Source organism: Podarcis pityusensis, assembly GCF_964106645.2.
Source record: "Podarcis pityusensis genome assembly, chromosome: 8".
NCBI lineage: Eukaryota > Metazoa > Chordata > Lepidosauria > Squamata > Lacertidae > Podarcis > Podarcis pityusensis.
This window is the reverse complement of record NC_138033.1, coordinates 5,033,120-5,053,354: the sequence shown is the minus strand read 5'-3', so window position 1 is coordinate 5,053,354 and position 20,235 is coordinate 5,033,120. Positions and strand designations below refer to the sequence as shown.

The following is a 20,235-nucleotide window of genomic DNA, read 5'->3' as shown; positions in this document are numbered from 1 at the left end:
CATTAAGTCCAGTCGTGGCCGACTGGGATTGCAGCGCTTATTTCGCTTTATTGGCCGACGGAGCCGGCGTACAACTTCCGGGTCATGTGGCCAGCATGACTAAGCCGCTTCTGGCGAACCAGAGCGCACGGAAACGGTGTTTCCTGCCAGAGCGGTACCTATTTATCTACTTGCACTTTGACGTGCTTTTGAACTGCTAGGTTGGCAGGAGCAGGGACCGAGCAATGGGAGCTCACCCCATCGCGGGGGTTCAAACCGTCGACCTTGAGATCGGCAAGTTCTAGGCTCTGTGGTTTAACCCACAGCGCCACCCACGTCCCTCCCAGTAAATTAATAAAGTGTTAAAGCCCGGTGCCTCCTTCCCAGAGCCTGGAAAGCTTCTGCCCAGCTTAGGGAGAGAGGCATGATGCTCACACGTGGAACATTGGGACGTCATCACACATGTCTCCTGGCAAACCAGCGCCTCTGGCTGTAACTGTTCCCCTACGAAAAATTTCACCGTCTGCCACTGGAAGATGGGGTGCAATCCTTCATTGGAGTTTCTTAAGCAGAGGTTGAAGGGTGATCCCTGCAATTCGGGGGGTTGGACTAGATGACCCTTGGGGTCCCTTACGGTTTCACTCTTCTTTGCCCCTTCCGACTCTTTCCCTAGGTCATGACCTCTGGCTGCGAGACGGTGGAGATGACACTGCGGAGGAACGGGCTGGGGCAGCTGGGATTCCACGTGAAGTTTGACGGGACGGTGGCCGAGGTGGAGGACTACGGCTTTGCCTGGCAAGCGGGGCTGCGCCAGGGCAGCCGGCTGGTGGAGATCTGCAAGGTGGCCGTGGTCACGCTCAGCCACGACCAGATGATCGACTGGCTGCGCACCTCTGTGACGGTGAAGGTGGTCATCGTCCCTCCGCACGAGGATGGCGTCCCTCGCAGGTAACATTGGCCTTGCTTTGCGTTTAACGCCTGGCAGGCTGGCAGCAGCAAAAGGACTCCTGTGGCTCCACATACCTGTCTGTTCTGCACCAAACCATTGTGCTGCGCCAAGAGGACACAGCCAGGCTCATCGGGTGGCCTCGCATGGACCCCTTTTGCACGCTTTTGCTCCCACTGCTCATTACAGAGCTGGCAGGGGCTGTGGAAGCAGTGTTGTCAGTGCCTGATCTGCAAGGCAGGAGGCTAATACAGGGTCCCTGGCAAACAGCTTGTGTAGCCTCTGGTGGAGGAGAGCCCACCTGCTCCTGAGGAAGGGCCGTCCTGAAGTTCAGTTAGACTGTTGTTTAGTCGTTTAGTCGTGTCCGACTCTTCGTGACCCCACAGACCAGAGCACGCCAGGCACTCCTGTCTTCCACTGCCTCCCCCAGTTTGGTCAAACTCATGCTGGTAGCTTCGAGAACACTGTCCCACCATCTCGTCCTCTGTCATCCCCTTCTCCTTGTGCCCTCCATCTTTCCCAACATCAGGGTCTTTTCCAGGGAGTCTTCTCTTCTCATGAGGTGGCCAAAGTCTTGGAGCCTCAGCTTCAGGATCTGTCCTTCCAGTGAGCACTCAGGGCTGATTTCCTTCAGAATGGATAGGTCTGATCTTCTTGCAGTCCATGGGACTCTCAAGAGTCTCCTCCAGCACCAGAATTCAAAAGCATTCATTGTTCAGCGATCAGTTAGACTACATCTCCCATATTGGCCATGCTGGCTGGGACTGATGGGAGTTGGAGTCCCAGCATCATTTGGGTGGCGCCCAGGTCTCCATTACTGTCCCCGTGAGTGATGGGCAAGGCTTGTGGCTGATGTTGCAGTGGACGCTCAGTTCTGCCTCAAGCAACATATCCATTTAGGCCTGGGCTCTGTGGGTTAAACCACAGAGCCTAGGACTTGCCGATCAGAAGGTCGGCGGTTCGAATCCCAGCAACGGGGTGAGCTCCCATTGCTCGGTCCCTGCTCCTACCAACCTAGCAGTTTGAAAGCACGTCAAAGTGCAAGTAGATAAATAGGTACCGTTCCGGTGGGAAGGTAAACGGCGTTTCCGTACGCTGCTCTGGTTCACCAGAAGCGGCTTAGTCATGCTGGCCACATGACCCGGAAGCTGTACACCGGCTCCCTCGGCCAATAAAGTGAGATGAGCACCGCAACCCCAGAGTTGGTCACGACTGGACCTAATGGTCAGGGATCCCTTTACCGTTAACTGTTTGCTGTTACAGTTTTTATTAATTGCCCAGCCTTTGCCCTAATGTCCCAGTTGCTGCAGGCCCAGGAGGTCTCAGGGTGTGTGGGGAGGTGGTCGCTCGACCTCGCTCCTTGCCCCAAGTGGTGGAGCAGCAGGGAGAGGGGAGTTTGGGTATCTTGTGGCCTTTGTCTCCCTAGCGCAACAGATCCATGTTTCAAAAGAGACTTCTTGCAGTTTGGAAAGTGACAGAGAAATGCATTCAGAAATGTGGGGTGGGTGGATGAGTGATGAGGGGAAGCCTAGAAATCAGAAAAGAGGCAGGGTGGAGGCTCAGTGTTGTCTAAAGGTACCCCTGACCGTAAGGTCCAGTCGCGGACAACTCTGGGGTTGCATGCTCATCTCGCTCTATAGGCCGAGGGAGCCGACATTTGTCCGCAGACAGCTTCCGGGTCATGTGGCCAGCATGACTAAGCCACTCCTGTTAATCTGCATCTGCTACGCTTACTCAAGAGTCTTTGGTGAGGGACTTGATCAGTGGCTTTTGGAGAGTCTTAAGTACACTGTACTTCCTGCATCACCCCTTTCCATATGCTTATAAAGGTAAAGGTAAAGGACCCCTGACAGTTAAGTCCAGTCGTAAACGATTCTGGGGTTGTGGTGCTCATCTCACTTTACTGGCTGAGGGAGCTGTTTGTCTGCAGACACCTTCCGGGTCATGTGGCCAGCATGACTAAGCCGCTTCTGGCAAACCAGAGCAGCGCACGGAAACACCGTTTACCTTCCCGCCGGAGCGGAACCTATTTCTCTACTTGCATTTTGATGTGCTTTCGAACTGCTAGGTTGGCAGGAGCTGGGACCAAACAACGGGAGCTCACTCCATCGCAGGGATTCGAACCTCTGACCTTCCGATCGGCAAGCCTTAGGCTCTGTGGTTTAGACCACAGCGCCACCCGCGTCTCCCCAGTGTTGTCTAAGCGCCCCATAAACCAATCAGAGCAAATGGCTCAGTAAAGATAAAGACTCAATAAATACTGACTACCATCTAATCTCTGCAATAAGCTTTGTACACGGAAGTCAGAATGGCTAGGTCAGCGTTTGGATTTTGCTAATTCAGTACAACCCCACGATCTCGTTCCTGGTCAGTCACTGCCAGTTCCAGCTCCCCCTAAACACATGCCAAGTGAGGAAATATCTTGAGCCAGTGGGCTTCACATTATTCTAGTTTCAATTCCTCACAATCCCTTTTTGCTCCTGTATGTGATCTGTAAATTTTGGCCCCCTTGCTGCTCTCCCCCAACTCCAGGTCATTTGTGAACAAGTTAGCAAGCAGAGGCCCAAGCGACGCTTGAGGGATTTTCCGGATACCTCCATCCTGTGCTCTGGTTCTCCTGTTCCTTAACCAGTTACCAGTCCATGGTGGAATCTAGGCACATACAAAAAAACGCTGTGGAAATGCTTTTTCTTTCGTATTGAAAACTGTATTGAATTCGCCATAAGGCTAACAGTCACCATCTAGTGTCGCATTTGTTTACTGCACTTTACAACACGGGTGGCGCTGTGGGTTAAACCTCAGCGCCTAGGCCTTGCCGATCGCATGGTCGGCGGTTCAAATCCCTGCGACGGGGTGCGCTCCCGTTGCTCGGTCCCAGCACCTGCCAACCTAGCAGTTCAAAAGCACCCCCGGGTGCAAGTAGATAAATAGGGACCGCTTACTAGTGGGAAGGTAAACGGCGTTTCTGTGTGCGGCTCTGGCTCGCCAGAGCAGCTTCGTCACGCTGGCCACGTGACCCGGATGTGTCTGCGGACAGCGCTGGCTCCCGGCCTCTGAGCGCACAACCCTAGAGTCGGACACGACTGTCCCGTATGGGCAGGGGTACCTTTACCTTTTACAACACACTCACAATGTTTTATTTGCAGCTGTAGAGCTGAGTCCCATGACAGGCCCTCTCCTGTTAATCTGCGTCTGCTACGCTTACTCAAGAGTCTTTGGTGAGGGACTTGATCAGTGGCTTTTGGAGAGTCTTAAGTACACTGTACTTCCTGCATCACCCCTTTCCATATGCTTATAAAGGTAAAGGTAAAGGACCCCTGACAGTTAAGTCCAGTCGTAAACGATTCTGGGGTTGTGGTGCTCATCTCACTTTACTGGCTGAGGGAGCTGTTTGTCTGCAGACACCTTCCGGGTCATGTGGCCAGCATGACTAAGCCGCTTCTGGCAAACCCGAGCAGCGCACGGAAACACCGTTTACCTTTCCGCCGGAGCGGAACCTATTTATCTACTTGCACTTTTGACGTGCTTTCAAACTGCTAGGTTGGCAGGAGCAGGGACCGAGCAACAGGAGCTCACCCCGTCGCAGGGATTTGAACCGCCGACCTTCCAATTGGCAAGCCCTAGACACTGTGGTTTAGACCCCCCGCATCCCTATGCTTATAGAAAATAATAATAATAATATTTATTTATTCATTCATACATACATACATACCGCACCCATCTGGCTGAGTCTCCCCAGCCACTCTGGGCAGCTCCCAATAGATTAAAAACAGAATAAAATATCAAATCTTAAAAACTTCTGTACAGGGTTGCCTTCAGATGTCTTCTCAAAGTCAGATAGTTGTTTATTTCCTTGACATCTGATGGGAGGCATTCCACAGGGGGGGGGCACCACCACTGAGAAGGCCCTCTGCCTGGTTCCCTGTAACTTTGCTTCTCGCAGAGAGGGAACTGCCAGAAGGCCCTCAGAGCTGGACCTCAGTGTCCAGGCTGAATGATGGGGGTGGAGACGCTCCTTCAGGTTAGCCACTGCAGGGGGTTGGACTAGATGACTGTAGGGTTCCCTTCCAACTCTACAGTTCTAGGATTCTGTGACTTGACCCTGAAGAAGCCTTGCTGGCCCTCCTCCAACCAAACTTGTTCTTCCAAAGGCTTGGCCATTCTGTCTTGGGACGATGCTTTCCGCCCGTTTCCCGGGAGCAGAAGCTAACAGAGAGCGAGGACGGGTGTGCTGACACCCTGCTCAGGACTGACTGCATTGCTCAGGAATGAGGGCTCCCTGGGGGGGAATCTGGGCCACACCCTGCATTGCTGGAACGTAACCATGCCGGCGTACAGCTGTTTTGCGCCTGAGGAGTCTGGGAGAGGAGAGCGAGGAGCCGTTTCAGATGTCGGTTCAGGATTCAGATCCGCTCCTGGCCTCCCAGTCGCCAGAGCAGGAGGGAACAGTCCCCGGCTCAAGCGCAGGGTCGGGGGGGGGGCACAGAGCCCGGCCCCTGCGCATCATCTCTCCCAGGTTGTAGTCAGTGGATGCTTGGGGGCAGTCGTTGCAAGACCAGTGGTAGATGTCCTGTTTCTTGCTGAGCCCACTATTATTCTGGTGAGCGAGACGTCCCAAAGTCGGTGGGGGGTAGAGATGGAGTTACTGTATTTTTCGCTCCATACGATGCACCTGACCATAAGACGCACCTAGTTTTTAGAGGAGGAAAACAAGAAAAAAAATATTCTGAACGAAACAGTGGATGTATGATTTTTGTGGTTCATGCTGTGGCCACAGACATGTGATTTGACGGTGAGTTTGGGGTAGCCCAATGCAAAAATCCTGAGAATCCATGTGGATCCGTGCTTTGTAACCACGTTTTTGCGCCATTGCGTGATGTGCTTTTCGCCCCTGGGCAATTCGGCTCCAGGGACCATGCATTCGCTCCATAAGACGCATAGACATTTCCCCTTACTTTCTAGGAAGAAAAGGGTGCGTCTTATGGAGTGAAAAATACGTTACTTCTGGTTCTTAAGCCATTGTCCTCTTGACATTGATCCTGAGCTGAACAGCGTCCGAACGCTTCTTGCCAGAAGGCAGCATGGCCAAGCTGTGGGGAAGAGTTTTACACATGGAGCCTTTGTGGGGGTGAGGGTGGGGGGGCTTCTGGGTTTGCATGCCACAGCTGACCACAGGCAGGTCGCCGACTCAGCCTCCCATCTGTAAACATTAGTGTTGTCGTTGTTGTAGTTGTTCATAGGTTTATTACTTGCACATCCCCAGGGCAGCTCACGGCACTTTAAAACCCAGAATTAAAAGCAGCCAGAACAAATAATGGCCATGGGAAGAGGGTGCGTCCTGCATACGCATCTCAGGTGTGACTTCAGCATCCGGCCGGAAGCTGCGGGGAGGGAAATCCTCAGCAAGGGGGTGAAGGCGAGCTTTGCGGTTCCTGTTTTTTAAGCGCTTTGGATGCGAAAAGCTGCGTTTGCAAGGCTGCCTGGGGTGAGGACGGCGAGCGTTTCATGCTGGCTTTTCCCAGACTCCCCTTTTTGGGAAATTCTCCACCCTGCGCGGCCCCTTTCCGCTCCCGCCTGCGAGTGGGCTGCTCTTACTCATCTCCTCTAGAGGAGGCGGATGCATAGAGCCTGCAAAGAGTTAAGTAGCATCCTCGCGAGCCCCAGCTGTGCCCTTGGCCTCTCCAGCTTCCTGCCTGATTCGCCAGGTGTGGTTGGGAGAGCAAGTTGAGACACCCCTCAGCTTGCCGACACGTCCGCCCTCCCCAACCAAATTGCCGGTGCCGAACGGAGCGCACGAGCACAATGGCTGAACTGACACTGAGGCGGTTGCTTGCCCTTCCTCTCCACAGAGCCAAGGGGGTGGGCAGTGGGGTTCCCACAGCAGAGGCAGGTATTGGTGGCCCTGAAATTTGAGTGGGGTGGTCTTGTCGGGCCCTGGAAGCCGGCTCCGGCGCTAGGTGTTGCCGGGGGGGGGGGGCTCCCCCTGCCAAGGCTTGTTGCCAATGACTTCATCCTTCCCAGCACTGCTTTTTGGAGATCCAGCTGGCGGAGGGAGGAATCAGATGCTCGCTTTTGCTAGAGACTTGCCTGGGTGAGTGAAATCTGCAGCTCTGTGTGCTGTGCCCCCCCCCCACTAGCAAACAGTGGCACCCCAGAGGAATGGGTGCAGATCCACCTGGCCAGGGGAAGCCCATCAGAAGGCGGTAGGCTGTCTCCATCCTCCGACGGAGCCTGGCCCTTGCGGCTGTCCCTCCTGTTCTGAAATCCAGCCTTCCTGCCGCGCTGGAAGTTCTGGTTTGGTGCAGAGGTGGCCCCTGGCCTTGAACCCTCCTGTGGTCTCCCAAGAGAGAGCCAGAAAAGAGGGTCTCCTTTTGGAGTTGGAGGGCAGCCCAGAGACACATGCTGGATGGGGAATGGAGTAGAGCGTGAGTCATGGCAAGAGGTCTTTTTGCAAAGGTTGACTCAGCGTGATTCTTTGCTTCCGAGAATTGCATGGAAGTTCTTACATCAGGCCATTGGAGGATCGAAGCTGCAAAGTGTGTGGTTTTTTTGGGGGGGAGGGGTCAATGAGCACAGCTCCCCACCATCTCTCTGAGCACATGTCTCTCTCCTTGTTTCATAAGCCGCACATCTTGGCAGCCCCTGCCGTGTGCATGACTCAGGTAACCAAAAGTCCTTCCTCGTGCAGCTGAGTGTTGGACTGCGGAACTCCCTCCCACAGGAGCCAGGGATGGCTTTAAAAGAGGATGTGAGAAATCCATGGAGGAGGAGGGGAGGGCTGTCGATGGCTCTTAGCCAGGATGACTATGCTGTGCCTTCACAGTTGGAGGCAGCGATGCTCCTGAGAGCTAATTGCTGGAAGTCACAGGAGATGGGGACACGGCTCTTGTGCTCGGATCCCGCTTGCGGGTTTACCTTGGCGTTATCCGGTTGGCCCCTGTGAAAACAGGAGTCTGGGCCTGATCCAGCAGCCCAGCTCTTCTTACTTGTTATTGTGGAGCCTCCAGGTCCAGAGGCAGTCTATCATGATTCCTGGGTTCTTAGGGGTACCTGGTCACCACCAGAACCGGATGCGGGTCCAGCTGGATCTGCTTACGTTGCCTCTGGCCTGGTGGAGGCCATGAGGGCCAACTTTGATGGCACTAGCAGCCTTTCTCAACCTGCGGGTCCCCAGAAGTTGTTGAACTACAACTCCCATCACCCCTAGCTAGCAAGGCCAGAGCTCAGGGGTGATGGGAGTTGTAGTCCAACAACATCTGGGGACCCACAGGTTGAGAACCGCTGCTCTAAAGGAAGAGTCGGAAGGGGTGCGGAGGGTCATCCAGCCCAACCCCGTTCCGTGCGGACGGTGGAGAGCTTTGCTCAGTGCGCCTCTGCTCTGTTCTCTCCCTCTGCAGGGGCTGGGCCGAGTCCTTCAAGATGAGCACCCTGGAGGCCAAGGGGGAGCAGGAGAGCCTGCCGGTGGGCTACCGGCCCCCCTACCGCAGCAACTCCGCCTGGCAGTGGAGCAGCAATGCCACCCACGGCTCCTCGCAGCCAAGCCACGGCCAGTCCCAGTCCTTGACCAGGACCCCGAAGCAGAGTGCCGTGGCCCCTTACCGAGAGCCCCAGCCCCTGCATGGCAAGAGGTGAGGAGGAGGAGGGGGATGGTCGGGCATGGGGGGGGGGGCTTGGCTTGCTCATTTTCTCTCTCCCCCCCCCCGGCAGCCTCGCCCTCCTGTTGCTGCTGCAGCCAACATCTTTGCAGCTTCCCAAGGCGCCTGCTGGTGCCCTTTGGATGGTCCTGCCGCAGAGCGCATGTGCCCTGTGGGTCATGACTCAAGCTCTTTCCTTCTCCCATTGCCTCCCCCCCTTTGACTAATTGCTCCATTATCTCTGCTGAGGATGTTCAAAAGAGGCTCTGGCGTCAGACACATGTGCGGAGCTGCCTGCTGAGGCGCTGCTGGGCACTGGGGAGAGCGCTGAAGTTCTTCTTCCTCTTCCTGATACATCTCTCTCTCTCTCTCTCTCTCTCTCTCTCTCTCTCTCTCTCTGCCTCCCCCCTTCCAGGCCAGTGAGCTTCCCAGAGACCCCCCCAGCGCTCTCTTCCTCGCAGCCTGGGACAGAGAGGATCCTGTCCTATCGCCAGCCCTCGGGCAGCTTCTCCATGCCAGGCTCTTCGGGGGCAGCGGCAGGGGCGGCCTACGCCCGCTACAAGCCATCTCCGGAAAGGTAGGCACGGGGGGGGGGCAACCCCGAGGGGGTCTCTGCACATCTCAGGTGGCAACCGGGCAAGGCCCTGCAGGGAGTGGGGTAGAAGGGCAGAGGGTTCGATTCTCAGCGCAGAGAGAGTTTGGGACCCCAGTCCTGGGCGTTCTGGCCTTCGTTCCCAGGCAGCAGAAGATTCTCTCTCTCCCCCCCCCCATCTCGCCAGGTGGGTTGGGGGGCAGCAGGGCAGGGGGCTTCACCCATCACTCCGCATGGCAAGCAGCTGCGAACAAAATCAGGACAAGAAGTAACAAAGCAGCAGAGGCACCTACCTGTTAACAGCGACGTCCTTGCTTGGCACAGGTTTTTCTTAGCGCTCCAGCGTGTGACAAAAAGGTGCCAAGTGGCAGAGAAGGTTTGGCTGGCACCTTGTGATACCCTGCGAAGTGGGCGGGTGGAGGTGTTTGGGTTGGGAAAGGGCATTTTGCACCCTCCTTCTCCTTTTTTCCTCTTCGTTCCACTTCACGGCGACTCCGTGCAAATGGTGCCCGCTGCAAAATGCTCGGATGCTTCGGTGCCAGACCCCACCCTGAGCACAAAGGGACGCAGGTCCTGCCGAGGTGGGGGGCATTAGCCAGACGGGCAGCGCTTGGCGTGTGGAGGAGCGATGGGTCACCCTGGCATGCGCTGGGCCGCTTCGGGGAGGGCAGTGAAAGGGTTGAGCCAGGAAGGGGCAGCAAGCTGAGCTTGAGGCGCTGGCTGGCATCGTGGCATGGTGCCAGAGAGAAGCACCCTCTCCCTTTCCCCAGGGGTCTGTTGCTGCCACTTCATCCAGCCTGGTTGGCATTAGACGTCGGCTGGCACGCCTGGTGCAATGGGGACCCTCGCAGGGCACCAGTCACGGCCTCAGCACCCGGGCCCTGCTGCAACCTCTCCTTGCTCTCTCGCCCTCTGAAGCTGGAGAGAGGGGGAGGGTCTGGGGGCGTGCCCTTGCTGCCCCCTGCCCACCTGACTGGGGAAGCTTCAGGGCATCTTCTTCCTCTGGCCTGGCACTTGACTTGAGTCTTCCGCTGCAGCTCCTGCCCCGAGAGGTCTGGCCGTGGAGCGTTGCTGCTTTGGGGGGACGTGTGGGGCTGGAGAACGGTGGTTAGGGGGCTGTGTGCTGAGCCTCCCCTTGTCCCTTCTGCTCATCTCTTTCTGGGCTGTGCCTCCGTTGCCTGGACCACCGAACTGAGGAGCGCTATGCGTCTTCATTCCCCTCCCTCCCTCTCCTCCCCCCTGCCACAAATTTGGTATTTTTAAAACCTGCTAATGAACGGGAGGCAGGCTGGGTGGTGTTACTCCCCCCCCCCCCGCCTCAGTTTGCCTTCTTGAGCTGCCACCTGCCTCATTCCTTCTCTCCTTTCTCTCTCTCCCAGTTCCACACACAGGTATGCAGCCCCACAAGCGCAGCGGCCCCTGATGCCCTTCGACCCCCTCTATGCCCACGAGGCGGCCTCCAACGGGGACTCCTGCTCTTCCTCCGGGGGGGTGGCCAGCCAGGAGAGCACCATGGAGAGGCCCAAGCCTGGTAAGGGGGAGCGGGGTTTCGGGGGGGGGTTGTGGGAGTGAGTTGAGCTCAGCCAGGGCCTTGCAGAGGTAGATAATGATGATGATAATAATAATAATAATAATAATAATAATAATAATAATTTAAATTTATTATTATTTGTACCCCGCCCATCTGGCTGGGTTTCCCCAGACACTCTGGGCGGCTTCCACAAAGACCAAAAACACACTAAGATGTCACACATGAAAAGCTTCCCTAAACAGGGCTGCCTTCAGATGTCTTCTGAATGTCAGGTAGTTTGACATCTGATGGGAGGGCGTTCCACAGGGCAGGTGCCACTACCGAGAAGGCCCTCTGCCTGGTTCCCTGTAACCTCACTTCTCGCACTGAGGGAACCGCCAGAAGGCCCTCGGCGCTGGACCTCAGCGTCCAGGCAGAACACTGGGGGTGGAGACGCTTCTTCAGGTATACTGGCCCCCCCTTTTTTTACCCTGGGGATAACTGAAGTCTTGTAAATAAGTAAGTATATAAATAATTTTCACAAAAGGTATGCTGACAAATAATTTTATTTCAAGGCTTGAATCATATCTGCATATAAAGACAAAATGGAAAATATAGATGAAAATGCTGACCTTTTGGAATCGGAGGCCCGGGCCAAGTGGTCTATATGGCCCCCCCTCTGTCTGGGCCTGGGCTCAGCCCTTTATATAATCGTAAAATTGGGAAGCTGGGCTCCCCAGAAGTCATCTAGCCTAACCCCTGCAATGCAGGAATCGCAACTCAAGAAACCCTGACAGGTGTCTCATAGCTGCCTTTGGTGCACCTAGAGAGACCTGGGGCTTCTGAGGACGCAGCCATGGGGCAGGAGGGAGGGAGGAATTTGGGGCAGGCTTCCGGTGGTCCATCTAAGGATGCTGGGAGGAAGAGGGTGTTCACTTGCCTCCCCCCCCCCCCCCCCGGTCACCTGCAGGCTGAGACTGCTCCCATGTGGGTGATTTGGGGATGCAACCAACCTCACAGGGTTGTTGTGGGATTAAAGGGGAGGGGAGGAGAACCATGTACGGCACATTGATCTCCTTGGAGGGAAAGGTGGGATCTAAATGTGATAAATATCCTCCACCAGGGACAGGGCCTTCTCAGTGATGGCTCCGACCTGGTGGAATGCTCTGCCACAGGAGACCAGGGCCCTGCAGGATTTAACTTCCTTCCTCCGGGCCTGTAAGAGAGAGCTATTCCACCTGGCTTTCAATTTGAACATAGCCTGATCTTTTATTCCCCTTCCTTCCCTCCCCCTCCCCTTTTTATGCAGATCACCCGCTCTGGGATCCCACAGCTAATTCTCCCCTGGTCTCCTCACTGGCCCAAATAGGACTAATTTAACCAGCTAGCTAAATCATCTAATGTTGATTGGATGGATTTTCCCCCTAAATTGATTTTTGAATTTATTGTTATTCGCATTTTATACTGCATTTTATGCTGTTTTTTGTTGCATCACTTAAGTGTTTTAAATTTGTTATTAGCTACCCTGAGCCCGGTTTTCTGAACCGGGAAGGGCGGGGTATAAATAAAAAATTATAATTATAATTATTATTATTATTATTATTAATCATTCCTAGCTCTGTGCTGGCCTAGGAGCAGCCCATCCCATGAGGCCGAGGCGGCAGCGCTTGCCCTGGCCTCTGGGCAAGGAAAGGAGGCTTCATAAGGGAAGTGCAGGCCTGTCGTGCCCCCTGCCAGCGAGCCTCAGCCCCATCTCTCACGCCTTGGACCAGGCTGAAGGGTGCCCCTCTCACGGGACCCATCTGTGCTTCCAAATGCCAGCTTCTGGAAGCCGCAGGAGGGCAGAGGGTTTTGTGTTCGAATGCTGCTTGCGGACTTCCCCATGGGCTTCCCCGGGGCCTGATCTAGCAGCCAGAAATCCGTTCTTGGAAGTCGCTGGAGCATGTGGCAGGCTGGTGTGTGTGTGTGTGTGTGTGTGTGTGTGTGAACAAGGGGCTCTTTCTGAAGGTGTGACTCCCGGCTTCCCTTGGCAGAGCCTCTTTGGCACGTGCCGGCACAGCCCAGGGCGTCGGCACCGTCCGGCAGCAAGCGGCCGAGCAGGCAGGAGCTGGCGGGCAAGGACTCTCCCAACCGGCACTCCAAGGTGAGCTGGGGTGGGCGCTGGCGGGGGGACCCCCTCCCCGCAGAGGCCTCCCCCTCCGCAGGCCTGACGCCCTTGCTCTCCCCGCTTCCAGGGCGAGGGGCAGTACTCCAGCAGCCATTCCAGCAGCAACACGCTCTCCAGCAACGCCTCCAGCAGCCACAGCGACGAGCGCTGGTTTGACACGCCCGACCCGGCCGAGGCCGACCCGGACCCCCTGGCCAAGGGGGGCTCCAGCGACAGCGGCATCGACGCCACCAGCGCCAAGTCCTCCTCGCGCAGGGACAAGCCCGCCACCAAGGCCCCGCCACCCTTCGGCGGCGCCTTGCACGAGGCTGCGGGCAGCGGCAAGCGCAGGGACGCGTCCCCGGCCGTCGGCTCTGGCGGGCAGAGCTGGGGCTACCACGGCCACAAGGCCTTTGGGATGGGCTCCGGAGGGGCTGCCCGGGGCGGCAGCGGGAACCACCACTTCAAGCAGCCAAGGTGAGCGGGGCCTTTCTGGGGCTGGCCCCCTCTCTCCCAGGTGCCCCTGCTAGAACCATAGAATTGTAAAGTTGGAAGGGAACCCAGGGCTCTGCAAGGCCTTCTTGCTCCTCCCTGTCCCTCTCGGATAACAGAAAGGATGGTGCTGTGGTGGTGGTGGTGATGATGATGATGATGATGATGATGATGATATTACTATTATTTATACTATCCTGATAATCATATTATTATTATTATTATTATTATTATTACAGTGGTACCCCGGGTTACAGATGCTTCAGGTTACATACGCTTCAGGTTACAGACTCTGCTAACCCAGAAATAGTACCTTAGATTAAGAACTTTACCTCAGGATGAGAACAGAAATTGCTCAGCAGCAGCAGGAGGCCCCATTAGCTAAAGTGGTACCTCAGGTTAAGAACAGTTTCAGGTTAAGAATGGACCTCCAGAACAAATTAAGTTCTTAACCTGAGGTACCACTGTATTTATTTATTTGGTTTTTCGGATCAAACTTTTACAGTCAAATATCCAACATACAACACAGAAACAAGATTCCAAAGAATCTCCTGGACTTCCCTCCTTTCCTTTAACTAATTATTATTATTATTTATATCTCTGATCCAGCTGGGTTGCCCCAGCTGCTCTGGGCGGCTCCCAACAAAATATTAAAAACACAAGAAAGCACCAATCATTAAGAAGTTACAGGAGTGCCTTGCAGGTGTCTTCCAAAAGTCAAATAGTTGTTTATTCCCTTGACATCTGAGGGGAGGGCATTAATCAGGGTGGTGATGTTTTCATTGTCACGATTCTGCATGTTTTTATATAGATACAGCTATTCTGTTAACGTTTAATTGTTTTCAACTATTGCTTTCCCCCTTCTGTTTGTGGCTGTTCTTACTTTAGCCGTAAGCCTCCTTAAAGTCCCCATGCGGGGAGAACAGTGGGATATGAACAAATACAATGATGATGATGCTTAAAACATGCACCGTGGAAAAACGTGCTTTTAACCCTACGCCACCCAATCTCCTCCCCCAAATCACCCCCAAATGGGCGCCCTAAAACAGCAGCCCCTCCTGCCCCCAGTGGCCATTCCCCACAATCACGCCAGGTCCCAGGTAGCAGTCTTTAACATCAGCAGTCAGGAGCGCTTAGCCCTGTTTTTGAGTTTGTTTGAAACTTAAACAGCTTATCTCGTATTCCTTTGTAAGTTTTTCTTTTTGTAAACTCAGGGAAGTGTTTCAGCCCTGCTCTTGAGTTTGCCTGATATCACTTAAAATCATTTAAGGTTTAAAATTCTTTATTTCCTTCTGAGGAAACTGATTAGTTCCGCGAAACAAGTTTTGTAGCCGGCATCTCGTTAAGTCTTTGGTTAATTTTTCCTTAATTTTTTAAATTTTTGTTATTCTATAGTCGATTACTGTATTTTTTGCTCTATAAGACTCACTTTTTCCCTCCCAAAAAGTAAGGGGAAATGTGTGTGCGTCTTATGGAGTGAATGCAGGCTGCGCAGCTATCCCAGAAGCCAGAACAGCAAGAAGGATTGTTGCTTTCACTGCGCAGCGATCCCTCTTGCTGTTCTGGCTTCTGAGATTCAGAATATTTTTTTTCTTGTTTTCCTCCTCCAAAAACTAGGTGCGTCTTGTGGTCTGGTGCGTCTTATAGAGCGAAAAATACGGTACCTCTCGTTTCAGGGATTTTCACAGCAATTCTTTTGTTTTGCCTTGTGTAATTTCTTGGTTCCCTGGCTGTCTTTTTTTTCACAGGTCCCAGGTAGCAGCTGAACGAACACGACCCCTTTGGTCAGGTGTCCTCTCCCCACAGAACTCCTGCCCCCTTGCAGGGGAGCTGCATGTCTGTGCTGTAAACAAAAATTGCCCTTTTCCCTTATGGGGTATCCAAGAGCCCATATAGAGTCCTTACATAGGTTCCCTATTGGTAGGAGAGAATAACAGAGGCCAAGCAGAGAATATTGAGAAGCAAAGCAGCTAGTAAGCCTGATCTTTATTGATCTGTTGCAACAGGGTGCTCCCCTCACATGCAGGAAAGGAGGAGGAATCCCGAAAAATGGCATGCAAGGCCTTATAAAGACTTTTGAAATTGCCACCCTGTAGATCAAGACCACCCCCAGAAACCTCATACATACATCACAGAAGGGGTGTAACCTAAGACCACCCCTCCGATACATCATATCTACATCACAGAAAAGGCGGTCTAAACAGAAATTTAAATGTTGTTTTTCTCCTGTCCCTGTTTATCTCCTGTCTGGCAGGTTACTTGATTGGATTGCCTGGGGAGCCTGGCCATTCTTTTGGAGTGATAAATTCTTAGTTCCTGGGTCAGGCCACAGGCTCACACCCTATTCAAACACAGACATACCCTTAAGACAGGATTTGTGAAGGAAAAGACAATGGGGAGGCTTTTCCACTTAGACCATGCAGAGAAAACATTTGCTCAGTTTAGGAATCAAAATGGCTTCAGGTCGGTCTTCCTGTGCTAATCTATGTACGTGCGGTTATGAACATTTCCATATATGCAAAGACCTCAAAATTCCTATCGCATCTGGCAATCTCTGCCTGTGTCCCCAGCACCCTCCCCATAGCGAACTGAGCCTCCTCTCTGTTTTTCAGCAGCGGCAGGGCCACGTACCCCGCCCAGGCGTACAAGGCGCCCCCGGCTGATGCCACACGGGGCCCCCACATGCCGCAGTCCAGCTCCTTCCAGCTCTCGGCCTCCGTTCCCAAGTCATTCTTCTCCAAGCAGGGCAGCAGGAACAAGCACCTCCCGGCCGGGTGGAAGAGGGGCGAGGAGACCCCCGCCAGGCCCACGGCCTTTGCAGACCCCAAGAAGTGAGTAGGGGGCCTGGCCTTCTCCTTCTGCTGGGTAGGGGGCGGGTGGGAAAGAGGGAGGCGCATCCGAAGCCGTTGATTTTTGAGGTCTGTTTAGGACTCGCCCCCTGGAGCGTGCAAGGCAGAGGCAAAGAGGAGAGGGTCTCTGAGCATGTGCAGACCCCTCACCAGCCCTCCTGCCTGGCGTTGGGGGCTGGGGGGCAGACAGACAGATCAGCCACAGCAGCCCTTGAATGGATCAGCTCCCGTTGGATGGATGAAGGTGGTCCTGCTGCTCTGCGGCTTGGCCTGCGTCTGGGGCGTGGTGGCTCCTGAGGTGTGCTTCTGGAAGGCCAATGAAGTCTGTGCGACTGCCATAAAACTTAGGGAACAAGCTGTACTACTGTTGCAGGAATTTATGTATAGGTTGGGGGGGGGTTGCCCCTCCAGCAGATATCATGCACTACCAAAACCAGCACAATCACTTGTGATTTGTCCCTACAAAACACTTCATCACAGTTTCTTCCTGCCTATTCCAAGGGCCTCTGCTGCACAATACCAAATGTAAGAATTCACCGATAAATGCATCCATGTACTGGCTCACTGGAAAACTTCAGAAATTCATATAGACATGTGAGCTCAGTTACTCAGCAGCCCCTCTGCCTGAGTGATAATCCCTGTCATCCTGATACCTGAGTGCCAGACAGGTAGCCATTCCAGAAATAGCAAACCCAGATGCAGAGAAAAGTGTGTGATTAACTTGGCTGGGAAACAGGGAAATGTAAAGATCTCTTTTGTTACACTTTAAAGTTCTTCATCCCTGGCTATGCGATTCTCAGTCATGTCAAAAGTCATATATCCTTTCATCCATCAAATACAACTTTATTTGTAAATATATATTTTTTCAACTGTCTATTTACCAGCGCAGCTTTTTCTGACTTCATTCCAATCTTCCAATCCAGGCTGTTGTCCAAGTTTATCATTTCATGTTTAATGACGCAGCAATTCCCAAGTTGTTAAATCACTCCAATTGTCCAAACCTTTCTTTTGAGATTTAATGACGCAGTACCTTCCACGTTGTTGAGTTGTTACTATAGATTATTGGGCAGACTGTTTGCAATATTGCAATGTAAAGGAACTATAATCCACAGATATAAGTCATTTGGCGATCGATCAGCCTTCATGGAGACCACACAATCCCCCCCTCCGGGCCCTAGTAGGGGGGCTGCTAGACATCCATTCAGCCTTTTCTCTTGCTCATAATGAAAAACTTCTGCAAACAGCTGCACTGTATGTTGTCCCAAACTGTTATCTCAAGTCATTACAAAGTCAGCCAGCAAATATCTCCTGCTTCCCTTGAAAAAGGGAGGAATTCTCATTTTTCCATGCTACGTCATATTAACAAGCGCCATCTTGTTTCTTCTTTTATCTTTATCAAGTCTTTCGAGTCTGAGTAAAGCTGCGCAGTTGAATATTTAATTATAAATAGAAGTCCATCTGTACTCTTTTTTTAAGAAATTAAATTTCTTGATGAGGTTTGGCATAGAAAACCAATTGTAGATATTAAGAATAGAAAAAGGACGTACCAAACACCTCCGTAATCCAAACGCCATCATGAGAATCTCTTTGAAGTCCAAGCTTAAACACCAGGGACTGTACAGTTCTGCAGGTTTTTTCTTCTTCGGTCCAGACAATGTCTGTTTGTTGTCCAAATCCAATTATTCTATCAAACAGATATTTCCGGCTATGAGAGTGATTTCAGAGAGTGCCAGCCGTGTCGTGCTCTGGGACCCAGTGTCCTGCCGCTTGCGCCTTGATGCAAGCTGACAATCTTGGACAATCTGCGAGTCTACACGACAGTCCTCTCCCATCCTGGGGAGTCTGCCAGGGCTAATTACCCCCATATCAGCCCTGAATTACCGGCACGGCTGGGATCCGATCGTATGGGAGTCAGCCATTTCCCACCGCCGGAAACAGGAAGCCCTCTGCACCTTTCTCTTTTAAAGCCACCCAAGTCGGTGACCCATCGCTGCCTCCTGTAGGAGGGAGTTCCACAGATTAACTCCGCTTGAAGGAGGACTTCCTTTCACCTGTGCTAAGTCTCCCAACGTTCCCTGAGTTCTACCGCGAGGAGAAAAACTTGCCTCCTGCAATGCTGCCTCTCCCCTAAGTGAAAAAGCCCCGAATTTTGCAGCCTCTCCTCTACATCACCCCCTTTTCTCTCCCCCCAGACAAGTGGATCTGAACACCAAGAATGTCTTTGGGCAGCCGCGGCTAAGGGCCTCCCTGCGCGACCTCCGCTCCCCGCGCAAGACCTACAAGTCCACCATTGAGGACGACCTGAAGAAGCTGATCATCATGGACGGCAGCTCCGCCGAGCAGGAGAGGGATTTGGTGAGGTTGGGAGGAAGAGGGGGGCTGTCAGCACGCAGAGTCCAGCAGACACGCAACTCACTGCGTGATCTGCTGTATTTTTCGCTCCATAAGACGCACCTGACTATAAGATGCACCTAGTTTTTAGAGGAAAGGGGGGAAGCCCCGTTTTTTGAGGATCAGCTCACAGTTGTGCAGCTAAGGGGAAAAGCCTTTTCTGAGCCGTTTTGACAGTGGAGCGGACTCCCTTGGAATTGTGTGGGACTCTCCTTATTAAGCCCTCTGTCCATTGTACCGTATTTTTCGCCCCATAGGATGCACTTTTTCCCCTCCAAAAATGAAGGGGAAATGTGTGTGCGTCCTATGGGGCGAATGCAGGCTTCGCGCAGATCTCCACAAGCCGTGGGAGCCCGCGGCAGGAGAGTTGCCTGCATGCCGAAGGCTTGCGGCTTGCGGAGAGTTGCCTGTTCTGGGGGCTGGGGTCGGGGGAAGCTCGGGCTTCCCCCGCCCCAGCCCCGCGCCTGGGGGGGTAAAATAATTCCCCCCCTTTATTTCCCCCCCAAAAAACTAGGTGCGTCTTATGGGACGGTGCGTCCTATAGGGCGAAAAATACGGTAATTCCTGCATTATTTCAGGGGGCTGGACTAGATGGCACCCAGGGTTCCCTTTCCGCTCTTTGATTCCAGGTGATGCGTTCTCCATCCTCTTTGCTTGTGGGCCTCCCAGGAGTGTCTCTGGCCCCTGTGGGAGAAGGAGAGTCCCCGGTCCCAGCGGGTCTTTCCTCTCCCGAGTCTCCTCTGACCGTGTCTCTCTTCCTGCCCTCAGTCCCCCCAGAAGACCCTGCAGAGGACGCTGTCGGACGAGAGCCTGTGCAGCGGGAGGCGAGACCCCAGCTATGCCAGCGCCTACGGCTTTGAGCAGCCCCTGCCGGGGGACGTGCTCTTCACCAGCACCTTCAGCACCCTCCCCGTGCGGAAGCAGCACCCTGTCCCCAGCAACGGGGGCCTCTCAGAGAGGAAGGGTGAGTTCTGCTTTGGGGGGAGCATCATAATAATAATAATAGATTTTTATTTATACCCCGCCCTTCCTGGTTCAGAAAACCGGGCTCAGGGTGGCTAACAACAAATTTAAAACAATTGTAGAAGCAGCATAAAATACAGTATAAATACATGAATAATAATAATAATAATAATTAATAATAATAATAATTTATTTATACCCCTTCCTTCCTGGTTCAAAAATTGGGCTCAGGGTGGCTAACAACAAATTTAAAACACTTAATTGTAGAAGCAGCATAAAATACAGTATAAAAACATGAATAACTATAAAATTCAAAATTCAGAAATCAAATTAGGGGAAATAAGCATTAGATGATCCCCAGGGCTAGCTGGCTGAATTGGTCCTACTTGGGCCAGTGAGGAGGCCAGGGGCTGTGGGATCCCAGAGCGGGTGATCTTCATAAGAGGAGGGGGGGAGGGAAGAGAAGGGAAATAAAAGATCAGGCTGAATTCAAATTAAAGACCAGGTGGAATAGCTCTGTCTTACAGGCCTGATGGAAGGAGGTTAAATCCTGAAGGGCCCTAGTCTCGTGGGACAGAACATTTCACCAGGTCGGAGCCATCACTGAGAAGGCCCTGGCCCTGGTGGAGGATAGTCTGACTTCCTCAGGGCCCGGGACCTCTAAACTATGGTTATTCATGGACCTTAAGGTCCTCTGTGGGGCAGACCAGGAGAGGTGGTCCGGTAAATAAAA

General features: G+C 53.2%; 1 protein-coding gene across 3 annotated transcripts in view; it reads left to right on the top strand.

Moving 5' to 3' along the window:
- SIPA1L3 (signal induced proliferation associated 1 like 3) overlaps nt 1–20,235 on the top strand; it is a 102,326-nt gene that overhangs the window by 68,281 nt on the left and 13,810 nt on the right. For all 3 annotated transcript variants that reach the window (XM_081018587.1, XM_081018586.1, XM_081018588.1), the window contains exons 9-17: nt 653–927; nt 8,323–8,553; nt 8,975–9,136; nt 10,531–10,682; nt 12,695–12,804; nt 12,896–13,284; nt 15,912–16,130; nt 18,341–18,503; nt 19,308–19,503. In XM_081018587.1, coding sequence (XP_080874713.1) covers nt 653–927; nt 8,323–8,553; nt 8,975–9,136; nt 10,531–10,682; nt 12,695–12,804; nt 12,896–13,284; nt 15,912–16,130; nt 18,341–18,503; nt 19,308–19,503 — 1,897 coding nt within the window. The remainder of the gene's footprint in view (nt 1–652; nt 928–8,322; nt 8,554–8,974; nt 9,137–10,530; nt 10,683–12,694; nt 12,805–12,895; nt 13,285–15,911; nt 16,131–18,340; nt 18,504–19,307; nt 19,504–20,235) is intronic.